The 23,307-nt window shown below is 59.2% G+C and overlaps 1 protein-coding gene across 2 annotated transcripts in view; it reads left to right on the forward strand.

The window, feature by feature from the left end:
• The window catches only part of CACNA1I (calcium voltage-gated channel subunit alpha1 I), a 116,233-nt gene extending 105,479 nt beyond the window's left edge, over positions 1-10,754 (forward strand). For both annotated transcript variants that reach the window (XM_078076647.1, XM_078076648.1), the window contains exons 31-37: positions 624-745; positions 1,144-1,482; positions 1,706-1,852; positions 2,249-2,371; positions 3,938-4,103; positions 5,328-5,527; positions 6,467-10,754. In XM_078076647.1, the coding sequence (XP_077932773.1) occupies positions 624-745; positions 1,144-1,482; positions 1,706-1,852; positions 2,249-2,371; positions 3,938-4,103; positions 5,328-5,527; positions 6,467-7,102 (1,733 nt within the window). In that variant the 3' untranslated portion in view covers positions 7,103-10,754. The remainder of the gene's footprint in view (positions 1-623; positions 746-1,143; positions 1,483-1,705; positions 1,853-2,248; positions 2,372-3,937; positions 4,104-5,327; positions 5,528-6,466) is intronic.
• The last annotated feature ends 12,553 nt before the right edge of the window (positions 10,755-23,307 follow it).

The following is a 23,307-nucleotide window of genomic DNA, read 5'->3' on the forward strand; positions in this document are numbered from 1 at the left end:
GAGAGAGGCAGAGGGAGAAGCAGGCTCCCAAGGAGCAGAGAGCCCGATGCGGGACTCGATCCCAGGACCCTGGGATCATGACTTGAGCCGAAGGCAGATGCTTAACCATCTGAGCCACCCAGGCGCCCTGGGTAGTAGCTTTTGAGAGATGCTAGCCCGGATCCACCTGCATATGGTAGGCCTGTGCAGCAGACCCCGGCTGTCTGACCCCCCCAGGATGCCCCCCTCTGGCCCCATGTGCCAGTGCTCGCCCTGAGCCAGCACCGCCCCAGCGAGCAGAGCGGGCAGGGCGCAGGCTGAGGGCAACACAGCCCATGCTGAGCCAGCCCTGCACAGGGTTGGTTTCAGAAAGCCAGGCTCTCTCGGGGGCTGGCCCTCACCCCTGCATCCTTCCTCTCAGGACCTGATACACGAGTGAGGGGAGGAGCCAGGCTTGCCAGAGTCTGAGCGCCAGCTTGTGTGTCCCTCCCTGAGGCTCAGTTTCTCCATCTGTGGGCTGAGCACAGTCCACACGCACCTCCAAGGATTGGGGATCCTGAGATGAGGCTGGGAGGCCCTGGTGCAGGGCGGGCCGGGCGGGGGACTCTGCAGTGGGACAGGGCTGACCTCTTCTCGCCTTTCAGTCTGCAATGATGAGAACCCATGTGAGGGCATGAGCCGGCATGCCACCTTTGAGAACTTCGGCATGGCCTTCCTCACGCTCTTCCAGGTCTCCACCGGCGACAACTGGAATGGGATCATGAAGGTACCCGTGGGGAGGCTGGGGAGGGAGCAAGCAGGCTGGGTTCTGGGGTCCAGGGTCCTGACTGCTAGGGCTCCTGCCCAGCGCTCTACTGCACACGGGAGGGGATGCCCAGGGACCTGCCTGGGGCTCTGAAGCCCAGCGAGGTGGAGATGAGCCCAGAAAGCGTCCTCTGTCGACCCCTAACTGCCGCTCTGGGATCAGTGCTCGGATTCTTGGGGACCCGCCCAGGGTCAGAGGGGAACTTGGGGCCCACAGCCCAGGGCCAGGGGTTGCAGGCCCCGCTCCTCCTCGCGCGGCGGAGGCTCCCTGGCTGTGTGTGGCCCACAGCCCGGCCGGGGCAGGGCGGGGCTCACGGAGGGCAGAGACGAGCCCCTCACTGAGCCTCGGCCCGGGCGCAGGACACGTTGCGGGACTGCACCCACGATGAGCGCAGCTGCCTGAGCAGCCTGCAGTTTGTGTCGCCGCTCTACTTCGTCAGCTTCGTGCTCACGGCCCAGTTCGTGCTCATCAACGTGGTGGTGGCCGTGCTCATGAAGCACCTGGACGACAGCAACAAGGAGGCCCAGGAGGACGCCGAGATGGACGCCGAGCTGGAGCTCGAGATGGCCCACGGTCTGGGTCCCAGCCCGCGGCCGCCCGGCAGCTCCCCGGGGGCACCTGGCCGGGGCCCGGGCGGGGCGGGCGGCGGGGGCGACGCCGAGGGCCGCCTGTGCCGGCGCTGCTACTCTCCGGCCCAGGTGGGCAGGGGTGCAGAGGGCGGCACCACGGGGCTGAAGGGGCAGCCGGGCCTCCGAGGCCTCAGGCAGAGACCTGGGTCGTTTTGGGCCCCGCCCTGCGCAGCTCCGTTGCAGGTTGAAGGGGTGACCCTGTGACGAGGGGGTTGGGCCCCGCCCACCCCGCAGTCCCCCCCGGACCCGGCCGATAATCCCGCCTGTCCCCACCCCGTCCCCGTCCGCCTAGGAGAACCTGTGGCTGGACAGCGTCTCTTTAATCATCAAGGACTCCTTGGAGGGGGAGCTGACCATCATCGACAACCTGTCTGGCTCCATCTTCCATCACTACTCCTCGCCCGCCGGCTGTGAGAAGTGTCACCACGACAAGCAAGAGGTAATGGCAGCCTCGGAGGGAGCTGGCGCCTCGTGGCAGGGGCAGCGTGACGCCTGGTAGGGGCCAGCCCAAGGGAAGAGCCTGGGCCAACTTGACCAACGCTGTTTAGCTCCGAGGAGCGCTGGGCCTGGGGGCAAGTGGACCAGCTTGGGAGGTCATAGTCCATGGCAATGAGGCTGCCCTCGGGCCCAGCCCCGGCCTAGCACTGTGCTGACTCTGACGCCATCGTGTTGTCCCCGACCCCCTGTCCAGACGGGGCCCCCTGTGCGTGGTGGCATAGTGTCCGTGCTCAGCAGATCTGTGCCCCTCTAACCACCTGCCTGTGTCTTCCTGGAGGACCAGGCCTGCCCCATCCCAGCCCCCGGGGTGACCTGAGGCGGCCACCTCTCCCTGCAGGTGCAGCTGGCCGAGACGGAGGCCTTCTCCCTGAACTCAGACAAGTCCTCCTCCATCCTGCTGGGTGATGACCTGAGTCTCGAGGACCCCACAGCCTGCCCACTCGGCCGCAAAGACAGCAGGGTGAGCGGTCCCAGTGGGCTAGTGGGGCTGTCCTTGTAGGCTGACGCTGCTTCTTCGCAGGGCACCAAAATGTAAGCGGCACCTGCTGTGTGGTGGGCTCTTCTCTCTTGTTGGTCAGATGAGGGCAGTGGGGCTCAGAGAGGTGGAGTGATTAACCTGAAGTCACGCAGCAGCAGGCCCAGCCAGGGCCCCAGTCACGGCATTCAGTGGCCTCAGCCACTCCTTGTTTCTTTGGATATTTTTTATCCATTTAATGGGGGTTGTCCCAAGTAGGACAAACTCATGGTGGGGTGGGGTGGGGGGGCTCGAGGCTGAAGAGAATGGAGGACTGGCACTAGACGCAAGCACCTACTCTGTGCCAGTCACTTGCACTCAGTGTGTCTGTCTCCCCCCTGTTGGCGTTCGGGATGATTTGGCCCCATTCAGCACCTGAGTAAGTGCGGGCTCTGAGGCGAGAAGCGGCTTGCTCACCTCACACAGCTGGAATGGCAGAACAGGGAGGCCAGCCCTGGGGCTGGTCCCCAAGCTCTGCCCCTGAGGTGGGCCGTCTCAGGAGGCCTGGAGACCCGGAAGGGCCACTGTGTTCACGTGGCAGACTTAGGCAGTCGGGGCACATGGCAGACTGCGTCTCCCGCTGGGCCGGTGACCTCAAGGCCAAGAGGAGCTGTGGAGGGGGAGGGCACTGCCTGGCCTGAGGTAGGGATGCGGTGGCCCTGCCCGTGAGAGCCTCTTTCCCCTAGACTGCAGGGCAGCCTGGGTCTGGCACCACTGTCCCCCAGGGCCGTCCTCCATCAGTCCCCTCCCTGCCCTCTGCATCCCCTCCCTAACAGCTGATAGCTCCTATAACCCCCCTCCCAGCCCCTTCCTGCCTCTCCCTGCACCCCTGTGCTCTCCCACACAGGAGGTTGGCATGCACCGTTTCTGGGGCCTGGTTGGGCCTCAGCAGGTGTAGTCGGGTTTTATTCTAGACTCAGAGAGCAAGTCATGGGGGTCCATCTGCCTTGGAAGGGGGCCCTGAGGCAGCTCTGAAGGAGTTTGCTGGGCAGGGGTCACCTTGGGCTGCAGGGCTGAGAAAAGGCTGGGCCCAGGGAGTGCCGGAAGGACTGCCAGGCAGCTTCGGGGTGCCAGACCCAGGAAGGAGGGCTTACTCTCTCGTTTATGGTTGTGGATGCCGTGGCTCAGCAAAGGGAAGGGAACTGCCCACCATCCTGCTCACAGGGAGGCCCCTGCCGCCGCTCTACCTGTCTGCTGATACCTTCACCAACCTGGACTTGACTTTCGCACTGGGCCTGGGTCTGTACCAGGCACTTGGCTACAGAGACAAGGAAGACCCTTGGGATCTCAGGGCCAAGCGAGGAGTGAGCAGGAAACTGCAACCTGCCTGGGACACCAGAGAGGGCTTCCTGGAGGTGGGGCCCTTTCACTTGGGTTTTGGAAGATGACCATTGTTGGCCAGGTGGGAGAGGCGAGGAGAAGGCCATCTTGGACAATGAGAGTGGCCCGAGCAAAGGGCTGTGGAGCAGGGACATAAAGCCCACCACCCTAACCCGCCTCCCTTTCCTGCAGGGTGAGCCAGACACACCTGAGCCCATGCACACAGGAGAGGTGGGCGAATGCTTCTTCCCTTTGTCCGACACGGCCGCCTCATCAGATCCTGAGACCTTCCTGTGGGGGAGGGAGGCGGTCCCGTCCAACCCCGTCCGGTCCTGGCTGAAACAGGAGAGCAGCCGAGGTGAGGGGGGAGCCCCCACCAGCTCCCCACAGCCCCGATCTCTGGTGGAGGGGAGCTGAGGGGCTGGCTGAGTGTTTTTCTTAGTGTCTCTGCCCAGACAATTGTATTGAGTCCAGAAAGAACCAGATGGTTAACGGACAATAAAAGATGGGACTCTCAGGTCTGATATAACAATGATAAAAGATCAAGAGCCAGATAATACCAAGAGGTGAGATAATAATTATCTAGCAAGCTGGTCTAGTGGGAGATTCATGCTGAAGTCCTGGGAGCTGCGGTGAAAAGGGAAACGGGTCACACAGAGCTCTCATTAAGCAGAAGGAAAGCTGCCAAATTATTGTGGTATTTTTCTAGAGCTGAATTTGAGAGGTGTTTATCTCACAGATCTTCATACAAGGTGATTCTGAACAACAGAAAGCCTGTTGTAAAATGTCCTGAAATTTACCCTTCGGCCCTACCCTCAGCACCCTGTGTTCGTGCTTTGGGCTTGTGGCTGGGCTGTGGGCAGAGGACAGAGGACCTAGTTCCCTTGTTCGTCACTCGGGCTCACCTTCACCTCCAGTCCTCTTGGAGGGTGATGGGAATCTGGTTCCATAGCACTGGCTGGGGAAGAGAGCAGAGAGATGAGCTTAGCAGTAGAGAGACCTCCCAAGACCCTGAGCCCACCCCAGGTACTTTCTGGAAGGCCTGGCATTGAGCCCCTTCCAGGAGCGGGGGGTGGAGTGGCTTTTCTAAGGACTCTCCCTAAAACCAATGGCCTTGGTGGCTGAGGTGCCAAGACCCCAGACTTCCTGGACCAGAGTCAGGGCGCAAGACCCAAGAGCCATTCTGATTGAATAAAATCCCATCCTCTTAAGTTAACCATTCATTTGTGTATTCCTTAAATAATAAGACGACAAAGAACAGGAACCCCTCCTCCCCCCGCTGGGGACATTCAAGCTATCCAGCCTGGGGTCCCTGTTTCAAAAAGGAAGGAACTCAGGGGTCCTTGAGCCTGGGTCCACTGGCCCCAAAAGCTTGTCTTTGCCCAGTGGCCAGGAATCAGAGTGGCTGGCTCAGTATTTCTTTCTGGCTTTCGCAATGGAGACACCAACTCTCAGACACGGAGACTTAGCCACGGTTCCACAGCCAATTTGTTAGGAAGCCCTCTGCTTGCTGGCTTGAACGCACCCACCAGGGGCCCACCAGCCGGAGCCCCCTCCCCAACCCCCTCTTCTCCCTCCCCAGCTGCACCCCCGAGGCCCTTCTCCCCGGATGCCTCCAGCCCGCTCCTGCCCATGCCTGCAGAGTTCTTCCATCCTGCTGTGTCTGCCAGCCAGAAAGGGCAGGAGAAGGGCCCTGGCGCTGGGACCCTCCCCAAGATCGCCCTGCAGGGCTCCTGGGCATCCCTGCGGTCGCCGAGTGTCAACTGCAGCCTCCTCCGGCAGGTATGGGCACGTCCCCGTCTCCAGGAGCTTTCCTGCTGGGGGACATCTGAGTGGGGCCTTGATGTCCAGGTGGAGATGGAGGGGCAGGTCTGGGGGATGGGAGGTCTGGCCTACAGGGCCCCCTGTACTGCACTGGCCAGGGCTGCCTCCTGGGCATGCAGAGGGCATGGAGCGCAGAGCAGAAAGGCCACGCAGAGCCAACAGCCCCACGCTGTGGGTGGGGTACCAGGACTCAGGGAGAAGCAGGAGCTACCCCAGTTCCCACCGTATGGCGGAAGCAGAGCTGGGCCCAGAGCTAGTCCAACTACTGGTCCCAGCTCTGTGCCAGGCTGTGTGCGAGGCTCGGAAGCTGCAGCGGGCAACAGAATACAAAGTCCCTGTCTCACGGCTTACAGTGTACTGTTCAGTGTGTGTTGCAGGGGTGTGAGAGGAGAGATGGTAAGCCAAAATAAATGCATAAAAAGCATAGTCTATTTGAGAGTGATACATGCTAGGGAGAACATTGACCCGGGAAGGGGCTATGCGGGGAGCAGCTCAAGGCGCTGGGAAGGCAGTGAGGGGTGAGGTACACGGATGTCTGGGGAAGAGATTTCCAGGCAGCAGTGGCCAGGGCTGGGGGGTCCTGGGGGGAGGGGGACAAGGGGGAGGCTGGTGGGCAGAACGGTCCCAGAGGGCTGGAATGGGGTCCTCAGGCCACCGTGTGAGTGTTGAAGTGAGACCACCGGGGCAGCGACCCCCGTGAGGGCCACCCAGAAGCTCGGCCGGGCGGTGGTGTCCTGGAGGGGAGAAGCAGTGCGGTCCTGGGTGTATTCTGGAGGGAGTTCCCGAGGGATCGGAGGGGCTGCATGTGCCCGTGTCTCTGGGAGGGGCAGCCTGCCCCGCGGCGGGACCGGGACCGGGGGACACCCACCCGCCCGCCGCCCCCCTCCCCCGCCCCAGGCCACAGGGAGCGACACGTCGCTGGAGGCCAGCCGCAGCAGCTCGGCGGGCAGCCTGCAGACCACGCTGGAGGACAGCCTGACCCTGAGCGACAGTCCCCGGCGCGCCCTGGGGCCCCCCGCCCCCGCCCTGGGCCCCCGGGCCGGCCTGTCGCCCGCCGCCCGCCGCCGCCTCAGCCTGCGGGGCCGGGGCCTGTTCAGCCTGCGCGGCCTGCGGGCGCACCAGCGCAGCCACAGCAGCGGGGGCTCCACGAGCCCGGGCTGCACCCACCACGACTCCATGGACCCCTCGGACGAGGAGGGCGCGGGCGGCCGCGGCGGGGGCGCGGGCGGCGGGGGCGCGGGCAGCGAGCACTCGGAGACGCTCAGCAGCCTGTCGCTCACGTCCCTGTTCGGCCCGCCGCCCCCGCCGCCGGGGCTCACGCCCGCCCGCAGGGTCAGCAGCACCAGCAGCCTGGCCGCCGGCCCCGGCCCCGGCCGCCCGCGCGCCCCCGCCCGGCCCCGCGGCCTGGCCCGGAGCCCCTCCTGGGCCGCGGAGCGCAGCAAGGACGCGGGCGGCGCCCCCTCGGCGGCCGAGCCGCAGCCGGCCCCGGGAGAGCTGCAGCCGGGGGACGCGGCGAGCAAGAGGAAGAGATGAAGGCTGCAGGGGCCCCGCCGGACGCCCCGTCTCACCTTCTTTTACCTCAGGAGCCAGGGGGGCAGGCAGCAATACTTCGGCCACAACCTGGGCGTCGCGCAGGGGGCCAGCCAGCGCCGGGCCGCCGAGAGGGTGGGCGTGAGCAGGGTCTGGGGTAGCCGAGGCTCGGCCGTGGCCCCCGGCCGTGGCCCCCAGCCGTGGTCCTTCCCGTGCATATACATATACATATATATATGCATATATATAGAGAGAGACAGACATATATATTTATTTTTTTTACTGAGAGCTTATGATTTCCAGAAAGTGCTAAAGTTGGGTGTGTGTGTGTGTGTGGGGGTGCGGGCTGGTTCCCCCACAGGGCTTTTGCCTGATGCTTAGGACCCAGGCCAGACCTACCCCAGGGCAGATGGTCCAGCTGGGGTGTCAGCCGCTGAGCTCTTTGGTATCTCCCCTGGGCTGGGAGTACCTTGGGAGATGCTCTCAGGCCTCTGAAGTTCCCGTGGCTGGGGAGACAGGCTCAGAAGACGTGAAATTCAGGGTGCGTTTTTTTTTCTTCCCAAAACGCCGCTAAGATCCTCCTCCCACGTTTTGGGGTGTCTGTCTTGTTCCTGACTGTCTAGTTGTTGTGAACAGTCTTTTGTAGATGCCCCAGAGCACACTCTTAGTCAACCAGTTAGATGTCTTTCTTTAGGAAAATCAGGGGTGAATAGTCGTAATTTCTTAGGGCAGGGGTGGGGGTGGAGGGCAGCTCCAAGGCTGGGCAGGGGGCTCAGCCAGCGGGCAGGGCATTTCCAGGGGTGGGGGGTCTGCCATGGCTTTGCCCCCTAGGGAGGCTGAGGGCAGGCAGGAGGCAGCAAGAGAGAGGAAGGGTAAAGGGTATGGAGCAGGGCATGCAGATGCTTGGAAGTCAAGAGTACCCGCCTGGTCCGGGCTGGCCAGGCTGCCCTGTGGGCGCCCTGGGCTAATGCAGTGGTGGTGGTTACTTACCCCCTTTATCCTCCAGGTGGGCTCTGAGCCATGGTCATTCCGGGAGGTCGTGCTCCCCCCTGGCCCCTAAGAAGCTCTGCCCCTTCCAGTGGAGTTCAGGGGAAAGCAGACTCAACAGATTCTAAGCAGGGGTGGGGGTACCTGCCTAGCCCTGGGACCAGCCTCGCTCCCCTGCCCCCACCACTTTCCCAAGCTGCAGATCAGGTTTCACTCTAGCAGTGCTTCCCAAACGGGTTCACAGATGGGTATTTTTTCTTTGAATAGTTATGCATTTATTTCAGTATTTATTACAAAATAAACAGTACATTGAACCCGTGATTTCACAGACATTGCTTAGGTCAAGCGGAAGTCTTCAAAAGTGAGCGGATTTCAGGTCACTCTAAAGAAGTGGTAGAGGCGGTCCGCAGGCAAGTGGAGTCCTGGGGTGGGGAATGCTGCAAGTTTGGGAGGCGCTACACTTTCAGCAATAACCGGGCCCTTTGCCTTTGTGAGATCTTCTCAGATGGCTTCAGTGGGGCCCTGCAGAGGGGGCCTCGTCCTCGTTCCCAAACCCTGACCTTAAAGAACTTGCCTTCGGGCTAGGCTGGCGAGTGGTCCTGGGGGGGGCTTGGCTGCTTGCATGGGTTCCGGGTACCTTCTGGGCGCTTGGGGCCTGGGCACTGCGGCAGAGGGAGGAGGCAGCGAGTGACTCAGGCTTTGTGGTCTGCAGAGCCCTGCCCTCCGGAGCTGGTGCGGGCAGTGGGGAAGGGTGAGCAGGCCCATGTCCCACACGAGGAAATTGAGGCCTGGAGAGGTTGAAGTGGCCAGCTCAGGATGCCTCAGTGCCCTGGAGTTCTGCAGGGGGCCAGAACCTGGGTATGTGGGGTATGAAAAAGTGCACCCAGTGGTCAGAAGGAGTGGGGTCAGAAGGCGAAAGCTGCGTGTGGGTCTGCTGGCACCATGGAGCTGGGCCAGCGTGGTGGTCAGACCTGCATCAGCCGTTGAGCCTCTGGAGCTTGGCTCTCCTCCCCTAGAAGTGCGGATGGTGGGCCGCTGCGCGGATACCAAGGTGATGCCCGAGCCCTGAGCCCCCTCCCGGGCTGGCAGCCGGGAGGGTTATCAGAGCCCCCCTCTCAGGGAGCAGCTGGACCTGGGGTCCTGTCCTCTAATGCTCCTGGCGGCTCCTCAGCTGGGTCGGGTCCCAAGCTGCCTGCTCCTGCGAGCCTTGTGCTGGCTTCCCTTGCCGTGCTGTTTTGGGATGGGGGTGCTCATCCGGGGAAGAAGCGGGCAACGGTAGCCGGGCTTCACCCTCCCTCCCAGCACGGTCCTGGGCCCGAGCCATCGCGGCTGGAGCGGAAGCCGCATGCACATTAGGTGTGCACAACAGCACGTTCCTGGAGGGACGTGTGTGCTGGAACCCGGAAGAGGGGCATGGGACTTGGAAAGACTGAGTAGAGGACAGATTGGGGTTCAAGGGCTTGGCCTCTGACACCTGTCAACAGCGTCCATTTTCTGGGCCTGGGTGTCCTCTTAATCTGCATGGCAGCCCCGAGCAGCGTGCAATGCTGTTCCAGGCACAGACCAGGGAAGTGACGTTCCGGTGTCACCAGGTGACAGGTGCCTGGGCAGGGAACACACCCTGGTGTGTCCCACATGAAGCCATCCCTTTATCCTCAACCTTGTGGCCCCAGAATGAGCAGACGCATGGGGAGGACGGTCTAGGCAAAGGGACTGGCCCCAGCAAAGCCGAGTAGGACAGAGCAGGGTGTGTCTAGAGGTGGGGACAGCTGAAGGTAGAGGGAAGCTTGCTCAGGGGTGGGAGGGGCTGTGGTCATGGGAGAGGGGGCTTATTCCCGGGGGCCTCCAGATGCTGTTCCCAGGCACTGGGCTTTGTTTCTGGGAGCTACAGGAGTTAGGGGGTCAGGGAAGCCGTGGTCGGCTGGCTAGGACAAGCCAAAATGAATGAGGGTTGGCTGAATGGCCCCTCTGCCCTGCTGATCCTGTGACCCATTCATTGCAAAAGCACAAACGTATCCTAACTCACACAGATGTGGCCCCGGGGAGAGTGGAGAACTCAGTGCGGGCCACCTCAATCCATCTGTTTGCAGCGCTGTACGCAGTGGTGGTTGGTGGGCACCTCGGCGTCTGCACAGATGGACCCGAGACCTGATGGGGCTGTGCCCACCCCGGCCAAACCCTCTTCCTGGCCCCTGCCCAGCCTTCTTTGCACCTGGCAGCTCCCTAAAGGATGAAGTGTGCACAGTACCAGCCTGTTGGCCTGTCTTCCTCCCAGATCCTTCCCCTGGAGCCTTTGTTTCTAGGGCCACCTCTGGCCCTCTTTGCTGCGCTGTGTAAGGGCTTGGGGTCTTAGAAGCCGCTCTTTAGCCCAGATACACATACTCTTTTTGTCTTTGTGCAATAATCGGTGTTCTTGGTGGAGACTGGGCTTGGCTAGGGCCTGGGGAGGAGGCAGAGGCTGCCGCCTCCAGGAAGTCCTCAGCCCAGCCCCACCGCCGTGACTATCGCACTCAGAGTGGCTGTACAGTTTCTGTGGTGTGAATGAACTTCCCTCCTAGTTGCTGACGGCGCTGGTCCCTGCTGGCCCAGATGGCCCGGGCATGGAGAAACCAAGTGGTAGCTGCCACCATGTGGTTTGGAATAAAAACCCAGAAGCCTATTTCAGAAATTTTCCATGTGCCTGTGCTGTTCTTTCTTTTGCAGGGTGGGTGCTGAGCTGGGGGTTTCCTGGGATGGGTTGGTGAGAGGTTCTCCATCATGCTCAAGCTGTGGGGCTTAGGGTGTCTGGGACCTAGAAAAGTACCCCATGGGAGGGTCTTCTCAGGGCTGAGGTCTGCTGGGCTGCGGAAGAGGCAGAGCCTGGCTGTCACACTCGGGTTCGGTAGCTAAGATGCTGGGCCTGTGTGGGAGGGTCACACAGGAGTAATAATCGACTCACTTTTGGCACTGCTAACAGAATTCATATTGTGGGTATTATTAGGATTCTCTTGGCTGCAAAGGACAAAAGCCCAACTTGAATGAGCTTAAGAATAAAAGAAAAAAAGAGCCAGAGAGAGAGAGAGAGAAGGAAAAAAGAGAGGAAAGAAAGAAACAAGAAGGAAACAATTTAGTGGTTCAAGAGATGGTGTTGGCTTCAGGTGTAGTTGGATCAAGTGCTCCAACTATGTTACTAGGACACAGTCTCTCTTCACCTCTTGGATCTGCTTCCTTCTACATTTACTCCCCTCCTCTCCTAGTGGCCTCTGGCAGCCCAGGCTTAGGGCCTGTCTACCCATCCCCCGATGAATGAAAGCTTCCCTCCCTGACAGTCCGCCCAAGTCCATGGACTCTCATCAGTTGACTTGGGTATGTGCCACGGAGATGCCACACTCTGATCGGCCAGGCCTGAACTCTGGGATCCAAGGATGAGGGTGACGCACCTGCCTAAGAGCAGGAAAGGGACAAACTGCCCGAGAAATATTGCTGTGCGCTTGCTGGGAGGAGGGAATACACGGGGCCTGGGCTTTTGTCCCTGGGAAGGGCCGCTGTCAATCCTGCCCTCCTACGTGGGGCAAGAAGCCCAGAGAGGTCCAGACACTGGGCATCAAAAGGCTGTGAGAGCAGAACAGCCAAGCTGGTGGCTGGAGGGCCTGCCTATCCCCACCAGTCTCGTCTGGGACTCTCGTCACCTTTTCCCCCTTATGTGTCCTTTCTCTCCTCCTCAGGGGCATGGCTGGGCAGGGACATGGGGACCTCGGGATCAGGTGTGAGCTCCAGTGCCGCACCTCCATCCCTGAGGCCCCGCCCACTCTGAGCCAAGGCCACCATTTGTCCTCTCACCCCTGTGCTCCTTGTCCTCGCCTAGTGATCCCTTTGTGGCGGCTGCCGCCACTCTTGGAGCTAATCGGGAAATCACCATCCAGGTTCCTCAGAGGGACGCGGACACTCCGCTCCAGGCAAGTGCCATCCTGCTCAGAGCCCTGGGCTTTCCTGCTCCGGGTGTCTCAGGGGGATGCCTTAGAGGCCTTTCTACCAGGGGGGGGTTGGCGTCTGCCTCCCTGTAGACAAAGCAGTGGGGCGTCGGGAGAGAGGCTAGAGCTGGAGGCTCATGCACGCCCAGCGTGTGCACCTGCTGCGGTGCCCGGATCCGTGACAGCAGGCCTGGCCCCAGCTCCTGGGCTGCCTGCCCTCATCCAGACGGGGATCATACCCCCATTTTCACATGAGAAAGCGGGGCAAGGCGGGCCCTCTACAGAGCAGGCCAGGGCCCGAGTCCAAGTGTGGCCCAGGCCTGTCTGAACCATGTGGCCCTGGGCCAGCCAGCTACCCACCTGAGCCTCGCATTCCTCACCTGTGCCGCCTGGTTTCGCCGCCCAGCTGGGGATCTGAGGCCAAGAGCTCCCCGTGGAGCCCTGGTTCCTGGGGAGACCCCCTGGTTCCAGCCCCTCCTCTCCCAGCCCCTTGAGACAGAGCTGCTGGACTCCCGCACCTGGCCCCTCAGACTCCATGTATCCCAAACCCTGGCAGCCAGGCCTGCCCTCCGCTGTCCTTTCCCAGGCCTTTCCCTCCCTCTGAGGGCCACCCGTGTGCTGCCCACCCCACACCTCTACCCCCAGCCCAGGCCTCTCTCTCTGCCTGTCACCCTGCCCAGCTGCCTGCCAGAGGGAGGGCCCAGGTCTGGGTCAGGAGAGGCAGGTGTGTAGGGCCCCACTCAGCTGACAGACCAGAGGCCTCCAGCATGTCCTGGCTTCGTTCCCTCCACTTAATCCTTGTGAGGATGACAAGGTGACTAACAGCAGCTCGTGGGTCCTGAGCCAGGTGGGCGCTGGGGCCACGGACAAGATCCCAGTGTGGCCCTGCCTGTCGTTCCTTCCACATGGGCCCCACCCACGGTGCCCAGGCCCCACTGTCGGGGGACACAGGCCTCATGGTGGTCGCCCCTTGGCTGAGTGAGCATCCGCTTTACTCTCTCTGTCCCAACTCTGTCTAAACACTGCCTTGGCCCTGAACACTTGAGCCTCTACCCAGTGCTCTGTAGGACCAGGCCCACCCACTAGCTTCACCTGTTTCCTTTCTCCCCTTCCCCTGGCTAACTCTCACTTACCCCTTCAGGCCTCATCTCAAATGTCACTTCTTCCAGGAAGCCTCCCCTGCTGCTCCATGGCTTTGTCTGTTTCCTGACTGAGTCCCAGCCGCAAGGCAGTGACCACAGCCCCTCCTCCCAGCCCAGAGCTTGGTGCCAGGCTGAGCCTCAGCAAATGTCAGCTGCATGCTTATGTTCTGGGAGCAGAAGAGATTTTGAAAACCAGCTAAACCCTTCCCTCATTCTCTACCAGAGGCAAGTGAGGCGCAGAGAGACAGAATGGTGTGCTCTGGGTCACACAGGGAGGCGGTTCCAGGGGTGACCGTCACCTGTGCGACCCTGGCTCCCTCCAGAGCTGCTGGGGCCCTGGGGAGCCGAGCGCTGCTTTGTTTTCCTCTCCCTTACCCGTTAGTAATGGAATTAAAAGCAAGTTGCTGCCAAGGAGAGAGAATGACTTAAAAACAACAACAACCCAAGAACACTTTAAGGGAATGAAAAACTTCAGCCATCAGCACTTTTTACTTCGACGTGAATTCATGAATTTTAACCAATAGGCACTGTGCACGTTAGGTATTAATGTATGTACCATTATGCAAAACCACTCTTACAGCTACAATGAAAATTAGATTCTGACTCGGTGGTGGTGTTCCAGGAGGGAGGCCTCCTCCGGTTTCCAGCGCTGTGACCTCGGATTGCCGTTGCCATGGGAACGTGGCTGCCTCCGGACTGTGTGGACAGGAGGCTGGTCTTGTGGGGAAGGGCGGCCGACGAGGCTGTTTCCTGGACAGAGGCAGCCCTGAGCCTCAGAGGACAGTGGCCAAGTCGCCGACAGTGGGAGGTGGCGGGTGGGCAAACACGGCAAACCCACAGTGCCCCCAGGCCACCTTCAGAAGGTATTTGTTGAGCACCTGCTACGTGCGAGGCCCGCGTCAGGCGCCGGGGTGTCGTGACAGGTCCTGGCCCCCGTGACCCAGCGTCTCAGCGCGGGGGACGTATCATAAAGAGCAAACAGACACACGAGCGAGGCTGTCTCAGAGCCCAGCCAGTGCCCGGAAGGCAACGGAGCAGGTGATGTGTGTGACGGGGAGGGCCTGGGGGAGGGGGAGGGTCCTTCCACCCGGGTGGCCAGGGGCGGTCCCCTGGGGAAAGAGCCCAGTGAGCCAAGGCCTGAAGGAGGAGAGGGACACAGCCATGCAGAGGCGTCAGCGACCCTTCAGACAGGAGGGTGGACAGATGACGTAGGACTCACGGTTAAATTTGAATTTCACAGTTACATTTTAAGCTGCGAATAATTTTTTAGTGAAAGTGTGCAATACTGGGGACATACGCTAAAAAGTAATCTGTTGTTTATCTGAAATTTGAATTTTTATTGGCTGAATCTGGCAAGCCTATCAGAGCGGGGAAGGGACCTGCCCGGGCGGCGGGCGGTAGAGGTGGGCCGCACCCCACCCACACGCCTGCCCCGGTCGTCCTGGAAGGCTGCTCATGGTCTCCCTGCCAGGTCCCCTCTGGTCTCAGCGCCAGGAAACGCCCTCTGATCCTGTCCCCGCCTGCCCCACCCGCGCGAGGCTCCCTGGGGACTCTGGGCCGCCCCCACCCACCAGCGCGGCTTCCTCTCCGGCCCCCCCACTCCTGCCTCCTTCACTGGGCTCCGTGGTCCTCAGCCTGCAAGCCCCAACTTGGGCATTGCCACATCGGGAAACGTCCTGCCACTCCAGGCTGTCCCCACGCTCCGCTGACTCTCGCTCAGCTCCTCACTGTGTTTTTAAATTAGCCATGTATATTTTTGTATTGTGGTAAAATACACCTAAAACTTACCATTGTAACCATGTTTGAGTTTACACTCATTAGCACGCACGATGTTGTGCAACAGGCACCACCATCCATCTCCAAAATTGTTCATTCTCCCAAACTGAAACTGTCCCCGGCAGATAGCAACACCATGCCCCCTCCCCCGCCCCCACCCTGCTTTCTGTCTCTATGAACTTGACGCCTCCAGGAACCGCACAGAAGTGAAATCACCTGGGGTTCGTCCTTTGGCAACTGGCTTACTTCACTGAGCATCACGTCCTCCAGATCCACCCATGGTCGGACCACGCGTCCGTTTCCTTCCGTTTTACGGCTGGGTGATCACTGGCCGGCCTGGACCAGGTTCTGGTTCTTTTTTTTTTTTTTTTAAGTTTTTTTTTGTTTAAAGATTTTATTTATTTATTCATGAGAGACAGAAAGAGAGACGCAGAAGCAGAGGGAGAAGCAGGCTCCCCGCGGAGCAGGGAGCCCGATGCGGGACTCAATCCCAGGACCCTGGGATCATGACCTGAGCCGAAGGCAGGCGATTAACCAACTGAGCCACCCAGGGATCCCCAAGGTTCTGGTTCTTTGCTGAGGGACACCTGGGTGTTTCCACCTTCGGCTGAGAGGAGTCAGGCTGCCATGCTCACGGGCGCGCGGACGTCGGCTCGAGTTCCTGCGTTCAGGGTTTTGGGTGCGCGGCCAGGAGTGGGATCGCTGTACCATGTGGTCAGTCCATGTCCAGTCATTTGAGGAGCTGCCCTGCTGTTTCCGCAGCCACTGCACCATTTTGTACCCCCGGAGCTCCTAGCTTGGATGTGAGGCCGGGCAAATACTAGGAGAGCTCACCAATGGGGTTTTTGGCTTCCTTCCCCCACTTTCCATTCCCCTCCCTGTCTTTTTGGCACTCTCTTGCCTCAGGGGAGGTGTGTGGCTTTCCCTGATGGTGCTCCACACTTCCTGGCTTTTATTTCCAAAAGCCCAGAGGGGAGCTCGGTGAGTTTTTGGGGAGGGAGGAAGGCAGAGGGGAGGCGGGAGGCACGTCTGGCCCCTCCAGCAGGTGAGTCCTGAGCTCCACGCAGGTGGGGACTGGGGCCCAAGAGGAGTGGCCGTGGGGAGCACCCTCCTGGCCAAGAACCACCAGTCAGGAAGGACTGAGGCCACGGGCCCGCAGTCAAGGGGCAGAGGATCCACCTGGCATGTGGGACAGCCACAAAATGACTGGGTCAATTCTGGGAGAACAGAGAGGTGGTACTTCATGCCTCTGAGCTCCTGGGCCGAGACACCTCCCTCCACACCCGTCATGCTGACACGTCCATCCTGAGGTGGGTGGCAGCTCCGGCCGGGCTATGCCCTCTTCCCAGGGGCTCAGGTCTCATCCCCCCCCGTGCAGCTGCCTGGGGACCCCGAGCCAGCTCCTGCTGCCCGTGGCAGGGCAGGGGGCCAGGCTGGTGGCTTCTGGGGTCTCCTTATCTTCAGGCCAAGACGTAAGCCCCTGGAGGATGTGGCAGCAGGAGCCGGGTGCTGGAGGGAGGCACCCCCCAGGGGCTGCAGCTGACATTCTCTGTCCGCTTCATTTCAGTTTCTTCCCGTCCTTGTCTTTGCGGCGTCTCTGCTCTTCGCTCCTCCCTCTCTGTCTGTGTCTCTCTGTCCATCTGTCTCTCTGGCTGGCCCTCTGGTCCTCTGCTGCCTTCCCTGGCCACTCCGTCCTATTTATAGTAACAGAAAGCGCACCTCGGGCCGAGCCCCCAGTCCAGGCTCTCCAAGCCCGCGGTCCCCAGGAGGGAGCCTGCGCTCCTCTCCAGCTAGGCCGGGGGCGAGTCACAGACCAGACCTGGTTCTGGGCTCTTTGTCCTCATACGGGGCGTTTGTGTCTTGCCTCCCGTGTCTCCTGTGAAGGTAAGGGCACTCGGGACAAGAGTCCCTCCTGCCATCAGCCCACTGAGCGACCATGGCCCAGAGTCACCCACCCTGGGCCAATGAAGGGACAGCCCCCGTGCCGGTGCTGAAAAGGACGAGCCATCTCCTGGACAAATAGAGCCATCAGGACTTGCCAGCTAAAAGTAGGAGGGGGTGAGCTCCTCACCCCCACCCCAGGGCACCCCGATTGGGGTGTTCCCCATAAGCATTCTTCCTGGGAAGAAGGCAGAGGCAAAGGTCAGGACCTCCAGGCGCCGGTCAGCTTTGGGTGAGGGAGGAGCAACTTCCTACAGGGGCCTTGGTGAGGGACACAGACCCAGGTGGGGCACCGGGGTCACCTCCCTGAGCCAGATGTGCGTTTGGAGAGGGCTGCCATGAAGGCCCATCTGGCTGGCATTGGGCAGGCCGTGGTGTCCCACCTGAGAGTGCTAAAGGCAGCTTGTTGGCTGGTTCACAAAGATCCTGCCTCCCGGTCCCCAGGGTGTGTAATGCCCTCCCCTCGCGTATGGGCTGGACCCAATGACTTCTTCCCAATGAATAGCAAATGTAATGGAAGGTCACTTCTTCAGCCAAATGCTCTCCCACCTGAGCTAGTTCAGCTGGGTGGCAGGGCTCACTCCGGGGATGTCATTCTGAGAGGTGGTCACAAAGAGCTTCTGGCTTCCACCGAGCAGGTCCCCTCTTGTCCCACATCACTTACTTCCCCTGATGAGAACCGGCTGCTGTGCTGTGAGCTGCCCTATGGAGAGGCCACCCGACAAGGAAGTGAAAGGCGCCTTCCTCTGGCCATCATCCGGGGGGGATGAGGCCCCCAGTGCAACAAGCCTCGGGGAAGTGAGCCTGCCAACAGCCGCTTGAGTGAGCTTGGAAGCAGGTCTCCCTCCATCGAGCCTGCAGCCCCAGCCAATAAGCTGGTTGCAGCTGTAGGGACCAGAGGACCAAGTCAAGCCTTCAGAAACAGTGAAATCATACATGTGTTGTTTTAAGCAGCTGAACTTTGCAGTTATTCGTCATGTAGCCATTGGTAATGGATCCAGGGACATACTGCACTGCATTACGAAGTTGTGTCTTCTAGTATGTGAAATTCTACTACAGGCAAATTACTCTAATGTGGAAAAAAATCAGAACAGTGGTTGCCTCCTGGGAGTAGAGGTGGGACTGATTGACAAGGGTCATGAGGAATCTTTCTGGGATGACGGTAATGTCTTCTGTTCTGTCGCAGGTTTATGCGACACGGGTATGTGCCTTTGTCAACATTCAAATGACTTTCAAGATTTGTGCATTTCATTATATGTAGATTTCACATCCAAAACAGTAAATGCTAAAGGATTTAGGGGGAACTGGACTGATGTCTTTAATTTGCTTTGAAATGCATCAAAAAATAAGATGGATCGATGGGTAGATATTGATAAAGCAAGGATGATTCAATGTCAATGGTAGAATTCTACCCTTATAGTATATGGGCATTCACTAAAAATTCTTTCGACTTTGCTGTGTGTGTGAAATTTTCATAGTAAAATGTTGGAAAAAAAAATCACTTATTTAGCAAATACAGAGTGCTTCATGGGAGAAAATTTGAATAATAGCGTTGTGGCTGGATAGTAATTCTAATCAAGGTTGGTTTTGTACGAGGCACCCAATGGGCCTCTTTCATGGGCATGACTTCATTTCATTCTTATAGCCAGTGCGCAAGAAAGCAATGATGCGCCTGAACTTACAGATGGGGAAACCAAGGCATGGGGGAGCCACTCCATCAGGGTCGCTCAGTGAGCAAGTGGCAGAGCTGGGATTTCCCCAGGTCCGAGTGCTCAGAAGCGTAGAATTGTGTCAGCCTGGGGGTGTCCTTTCTCTCTGTGCCTCGGTTTCCCAGTCTCTGATGTGGAGATGCAAACTGCCTTGTGGGTGAAATCAGGTACCAGTGGCTAAGTTTTTCAAGGTGCTATCTTACGCAGGCTCTGTGTCGTAGCTGCGAGAAGCTTGTGGACACTTCGGCACGTGGACCTCACCTCTGTGCCCTGCCACGTCCACCAGAGCAGGTGCACGGCAGGTGTGGCCGGGAGGTGCCGTTTGGCTCAGCCTGTCCTCCCTGAGAGGCTGGGCTCCTCTCTTCCGGATCAGTGGCTCAGACGCCTGCCCGGGGCTCCTGGGTGCCTCACTCCCACGTGGCGGGGTCCCACATGTGGGGGTGAAGATGCCTCACCACCCACCGGGTTCCACGGGGGCCTCGCCTCTGTCCTTTCTTTCACAGGGGCGAGGGCTGCTCAGGCCCTCCGCAGCCCTGGCCCGAGAAGAAGACCTCTGGGCCCCTGCTCTTAAAAGTATCCACGAGGCACAGGAAACACTTCCCTGAGTGCACCAGTCCCCACAAATATGCATTTAAGCCCATGTTTCAGCCAGTTCAGAGAATCAGGAGAGGACAATAGCATGGCCCATGACTCTGCTGTTTCCCCCCACCCGAAATTCCTCCCCACCCCCCACGCCCCCAAAATAACGTTCGTTGTTGCATGTCCCATGTCCCCACAGGCTTCTGTAGGCAGGGACAGAGGAAGGGATAAGAGGCCCACCTGCAGGGGCTGACCCAGGGACCGGAAGCTGGGCATGCATTTCCGGTGTACCTGGGGCTTTTCGGCCCTTCGCCCTCATGTCAGCTTGGAGAAGGGGGTGTCACGGTTCCCACTTCTGTGGTCAAGGAGGTGGAGGCTCAGAGAGGCAGAGTGACCTGCCTAGGGCCCACCACCAGGACTCCCAGCCCCGATGAGCCAATGCTAAGGGCTTTATTCTTTCTGGCTGGTTCTGCAGGTCCTAAGGAGAATGTAAGTGAAAAGAAACCATCCTTCCCAGGTGTCTGTGGGCTTCGGAGTACCCTTAACAATCAATTCATGGGCTAACCTGTGTTCACAGCTTTCCCACTGCTCTTTAACCCTAAAAACCCAGAGGCTCTAGTCCAAACTGGGGTAACTGGAGGAGCAGTTTTTCTCCGGAGTGTCGGGCGGTGACCAAAGTAGGTCCCCTTCCAGGTCAGAGGGCTGGTCCAGGCTGTAGGGAATCGGGGTGTGGCAAGAACTCTGCACCCCGAGCCCCAGGGGCCACCATCGGCAGCAATGGATGGGGCTGGGTCCACGATTCCCACCCCCAGCTCAGGCCTTCTCCTCCCTCTGGGATTTACGTCCTGCGGAGCGTGGGGCAGGACAGGAGGGGAGGAGGAAATGATGGATTTTTAAGTGGCACCTTGTTTCCCCAGAACCTGGCCTCCCGGGTGGGTAGCTGTGGGGTGGATGCTGGTCAGGCCCAATCCACTAATGGTCCATGTCCTGAGGCAGTTGGGGATGCAGGGGGCAGGCGTGCAGAACTTCTCTGCTTTGCCCCTCTCAGCTGGGCTCTTCCTGGAGAGAGGTCAGGCAGGCTGCCTCTGCCTTCCTCCACCTTCCATTCCTGCAGTTCCCATGGGTGTGGGGGCTGCTCGGATATTTAATTTTGGGTGGGTGGGAGTCAGACCCAGGATGGGTGTGGGGGTGGGTGAAACGTTCCAGAACACAGTGCAGAATTCTCAGCTTCTCCCCTCAGCTTCACCCTCCCTTGCCCCCAACCCTGCCCGGCGGTCCTGACCACTCCCCAGACTCACTGGGGCCTGTCCCAGCTCCCCACCTTTGCCCGTGCTGTCCTCCCCGCCTGAGCAGGGTCTCCCGCCCCTCCTTTCTGTCTTCGAGTGTGCAAACTCCCGGACCCAGCTTGCACAACACCTGCCCTGAACCTGTCTGTGGGATCAGCCACACCCTCGTCTGGCTCCCACGGCTTTCCTCCTGGCCCTCTTCTCTGGGACCCTCCGAGTTGCCGTCATATAGGTGTTGAAATCCCCCGAGTGCGTGAGTGACAATGAGCCGAAGGACAGGGACAGGCCCTCAGAGTTTGGGGGACAGAGCAGCTCTCGAGACCGTGGTCTGGTCGAGGAGGCCGGGCAGCAAGTGAGAGAGGGCAGTGTGCCTGTCAGCTCCCAGCAGGGACCCCTCCTTGTCCCTGCAGGGCTTGCCCCACCCAGCATAGGGGTCCCGATGCCAGTCCTTTGGCCTGCCATGTTGCTGTAGACCCTGACCCGGGAATGTCACCTGCTGCCAGTTCTTGTTCTAGGGAGAACACTCTGCCGTGATTCGAGGTTCGTGGTCTCTTGAGGGCACGTCTGCACAGCGGGTGGCCCGAAGACTCCAGCAGCTGCCACACAAGGTGCGTGGGTGGAGATGAGTCTTTCCAGCATAGGGCAGGCCTCGGAGCGCTGGGGGAGGTGGGCTGGGCTGCCCCTAGGGTCTCCCTTGCCTGCACCCAGAGCAAGGCCCACCTTGTTCTCTGACCCCAGCGTGCTTGTTGGTACCGCTGGTCCAGCCCGACAGGCTCTGGAAGCTCAGCCTGAATGGGCCGCTGCCTGAGTGACCACAGCCCCTGCTCTCAGCCCCACTGCATCTGTCATCCCCTTGTTCTGGGGTCGCCTGTGTCCACCTCTATGTCCTCAATACCCAGGGCTTCCTTGAAAATCGGGCCACATCTAAGTGGTCTGGGGACTTGGTGGCCAGCACAGGGCCTGGGCCGAAGTGCTGACAAGGCAGGTAAGGGAAGGAGGATCAGGCCATTATCCCATTTGCAATGCCGGAGAGCCACCCCCCCTCCCCCTGCTCTGTGACAGGCAGTCCTGCCTCCTGGGAGCCGGGCCAGGTAAAAACCCTTGAAGTCCCTAAGCCCTGAAAAGATGATGTGTGTAATGGCAAACTGCAGAACAATTATAAGTGGCACTTGAATTCTGGCACCGTGGTGGACTGGTGTGACTAATGCTAATTGCTACGGTGGGTAAACTCCTCAGTCCGCGCTCATGTAGCGTCTGCAACGGTAGACGGTTCTTCCAGCGGTGACTCGGGACGCAGGCGCATCCATGTGGGGCTCTGCCATCCTCACCCTGAGGATCGTGTGGGAGGTTTTCAGGGGCCTGCCCTGAAACGGTCAGGGGACCATGCTTAACTGCAAGGTGGGGGGCTGGGGATAAGGTCTAGCTGTGAGCCCCAAAGGAAGAAGAAATAGTTTGGTGAAGAGTTCTGCGACAGTCTGATCTGCTGGGGGCGAGGGGGTGGGGGGACGGGACACTCTCTGACTATAAAACACCTAAAATGCTGGAACAGTTACCACAAACCTTATTCAATGCATAGCTAAGTTTGCAAGGAAGGAAGGGAAGTTCCTAAAAGCCAGAAATGACCGGTGAGCCGACACCAGAATAGGAAGCAAATGTTGACCTCTGGGGGCCCCAGGGTATTTGCCCAGAACAGGAGCCTAGAACCTTGGGTTTTAACCGCAACCCAGGGAACTGAAGACCTTATTTGGTCTTGAGCTCATAAAAGATTGAGAGTAGGAAGTGAGACCCTCACCTCAAGCTGGGACCGTTAAAGTGGTGCGCTCAGTGTAAGGGAAGCCTCTAAAAACCAAACTACCAACAAAGAAAGACAACAAGGACACTCATTTGTCCTGGCGTCTGCAATAGATAAAGATACATTCCTTCCTAAGAGTGTGTCAACTCAGGTTGACCTTCACTGCGGATTGGGGTCCAAACTTGTCCACTGAGTGGTCCAGAAAACCCTGAGCCAATGAATGACCCTGAAGTGGTGTTGGGTTGGCAGACTCCCCTGCACACGGCCGGGGCACCTTCTCCTCTTCTGGGTCCTCCTGGGTCCCCGAAGCACAGCAGCAGGCTCGCGGTCTCCCATTGCAAAAACCCAGGGGCAGACAATCCACGATGAGTCACGGTCAGCCCAAACCACACCTGCAAAACTAGATCAAAAGACTTCAGATGTTCGAACATCCAAACTAGAATAAAAATCAGTAAGTCAAAAATATTTAAAGAAAGAAGAATTGAGACCACGGACAAGGAAAAAAAAGACTATAAAAGTTATCAGAGAGAGATGAGAAACAGCCAAGTCGAATTTCTAGAAATGAAAAATGCAATAACTGAGACATAAAACCCAATGGACAGATGGGTTGAACGGCAGCAAATAGACCCAGCTCAGGAGGGAATCAGGGACGACAAGATGGGGCGGAAGCAGTGGCCAGAATGCGTAAAGCAGGACAGAAGAAAACGATACAGAAAATAGGAATCGCAGGCCAGGAGGTGGGAGGTTAGAGCAAAAAGAAATGGGGCCCATCTATCTGGAGTTCTGGAAGGAGAAGAGAATGGACTAGAGTCATGATTCAAAGAGGTCATAGCTGAGAATGTTCCAGAATTGATAAAAGATGTGAATTTCAATCCAGGAAGCATAATAAATCCCAAGCAAGGGGTAAAGAAAAAATTCCACAATTGGATCCATCACGGGGACACAGGACAGCAAGAAGAAGACTTGTCAAGAAGCTGGAGAGAACAGACAATACGAACCACACCCAAATGGCAGACAGAGGCTGGAACATGGTATCGCCAAAGACG

This window comes from Halichoerus grypus, chromosome 6, assembly GCF_964656455.1.
Source record: "Halichoerus grypus chromosome 6, mHalGry1.hap1.1, whole genome shotgun sequence".
In the NCBI taxonomy this organism is placed as follows: Eukaryota; Metazoa; Chordata; class Mammalia; order Carnivora; family Phocidae; genus Halichoerus; species Halichoerus grypus.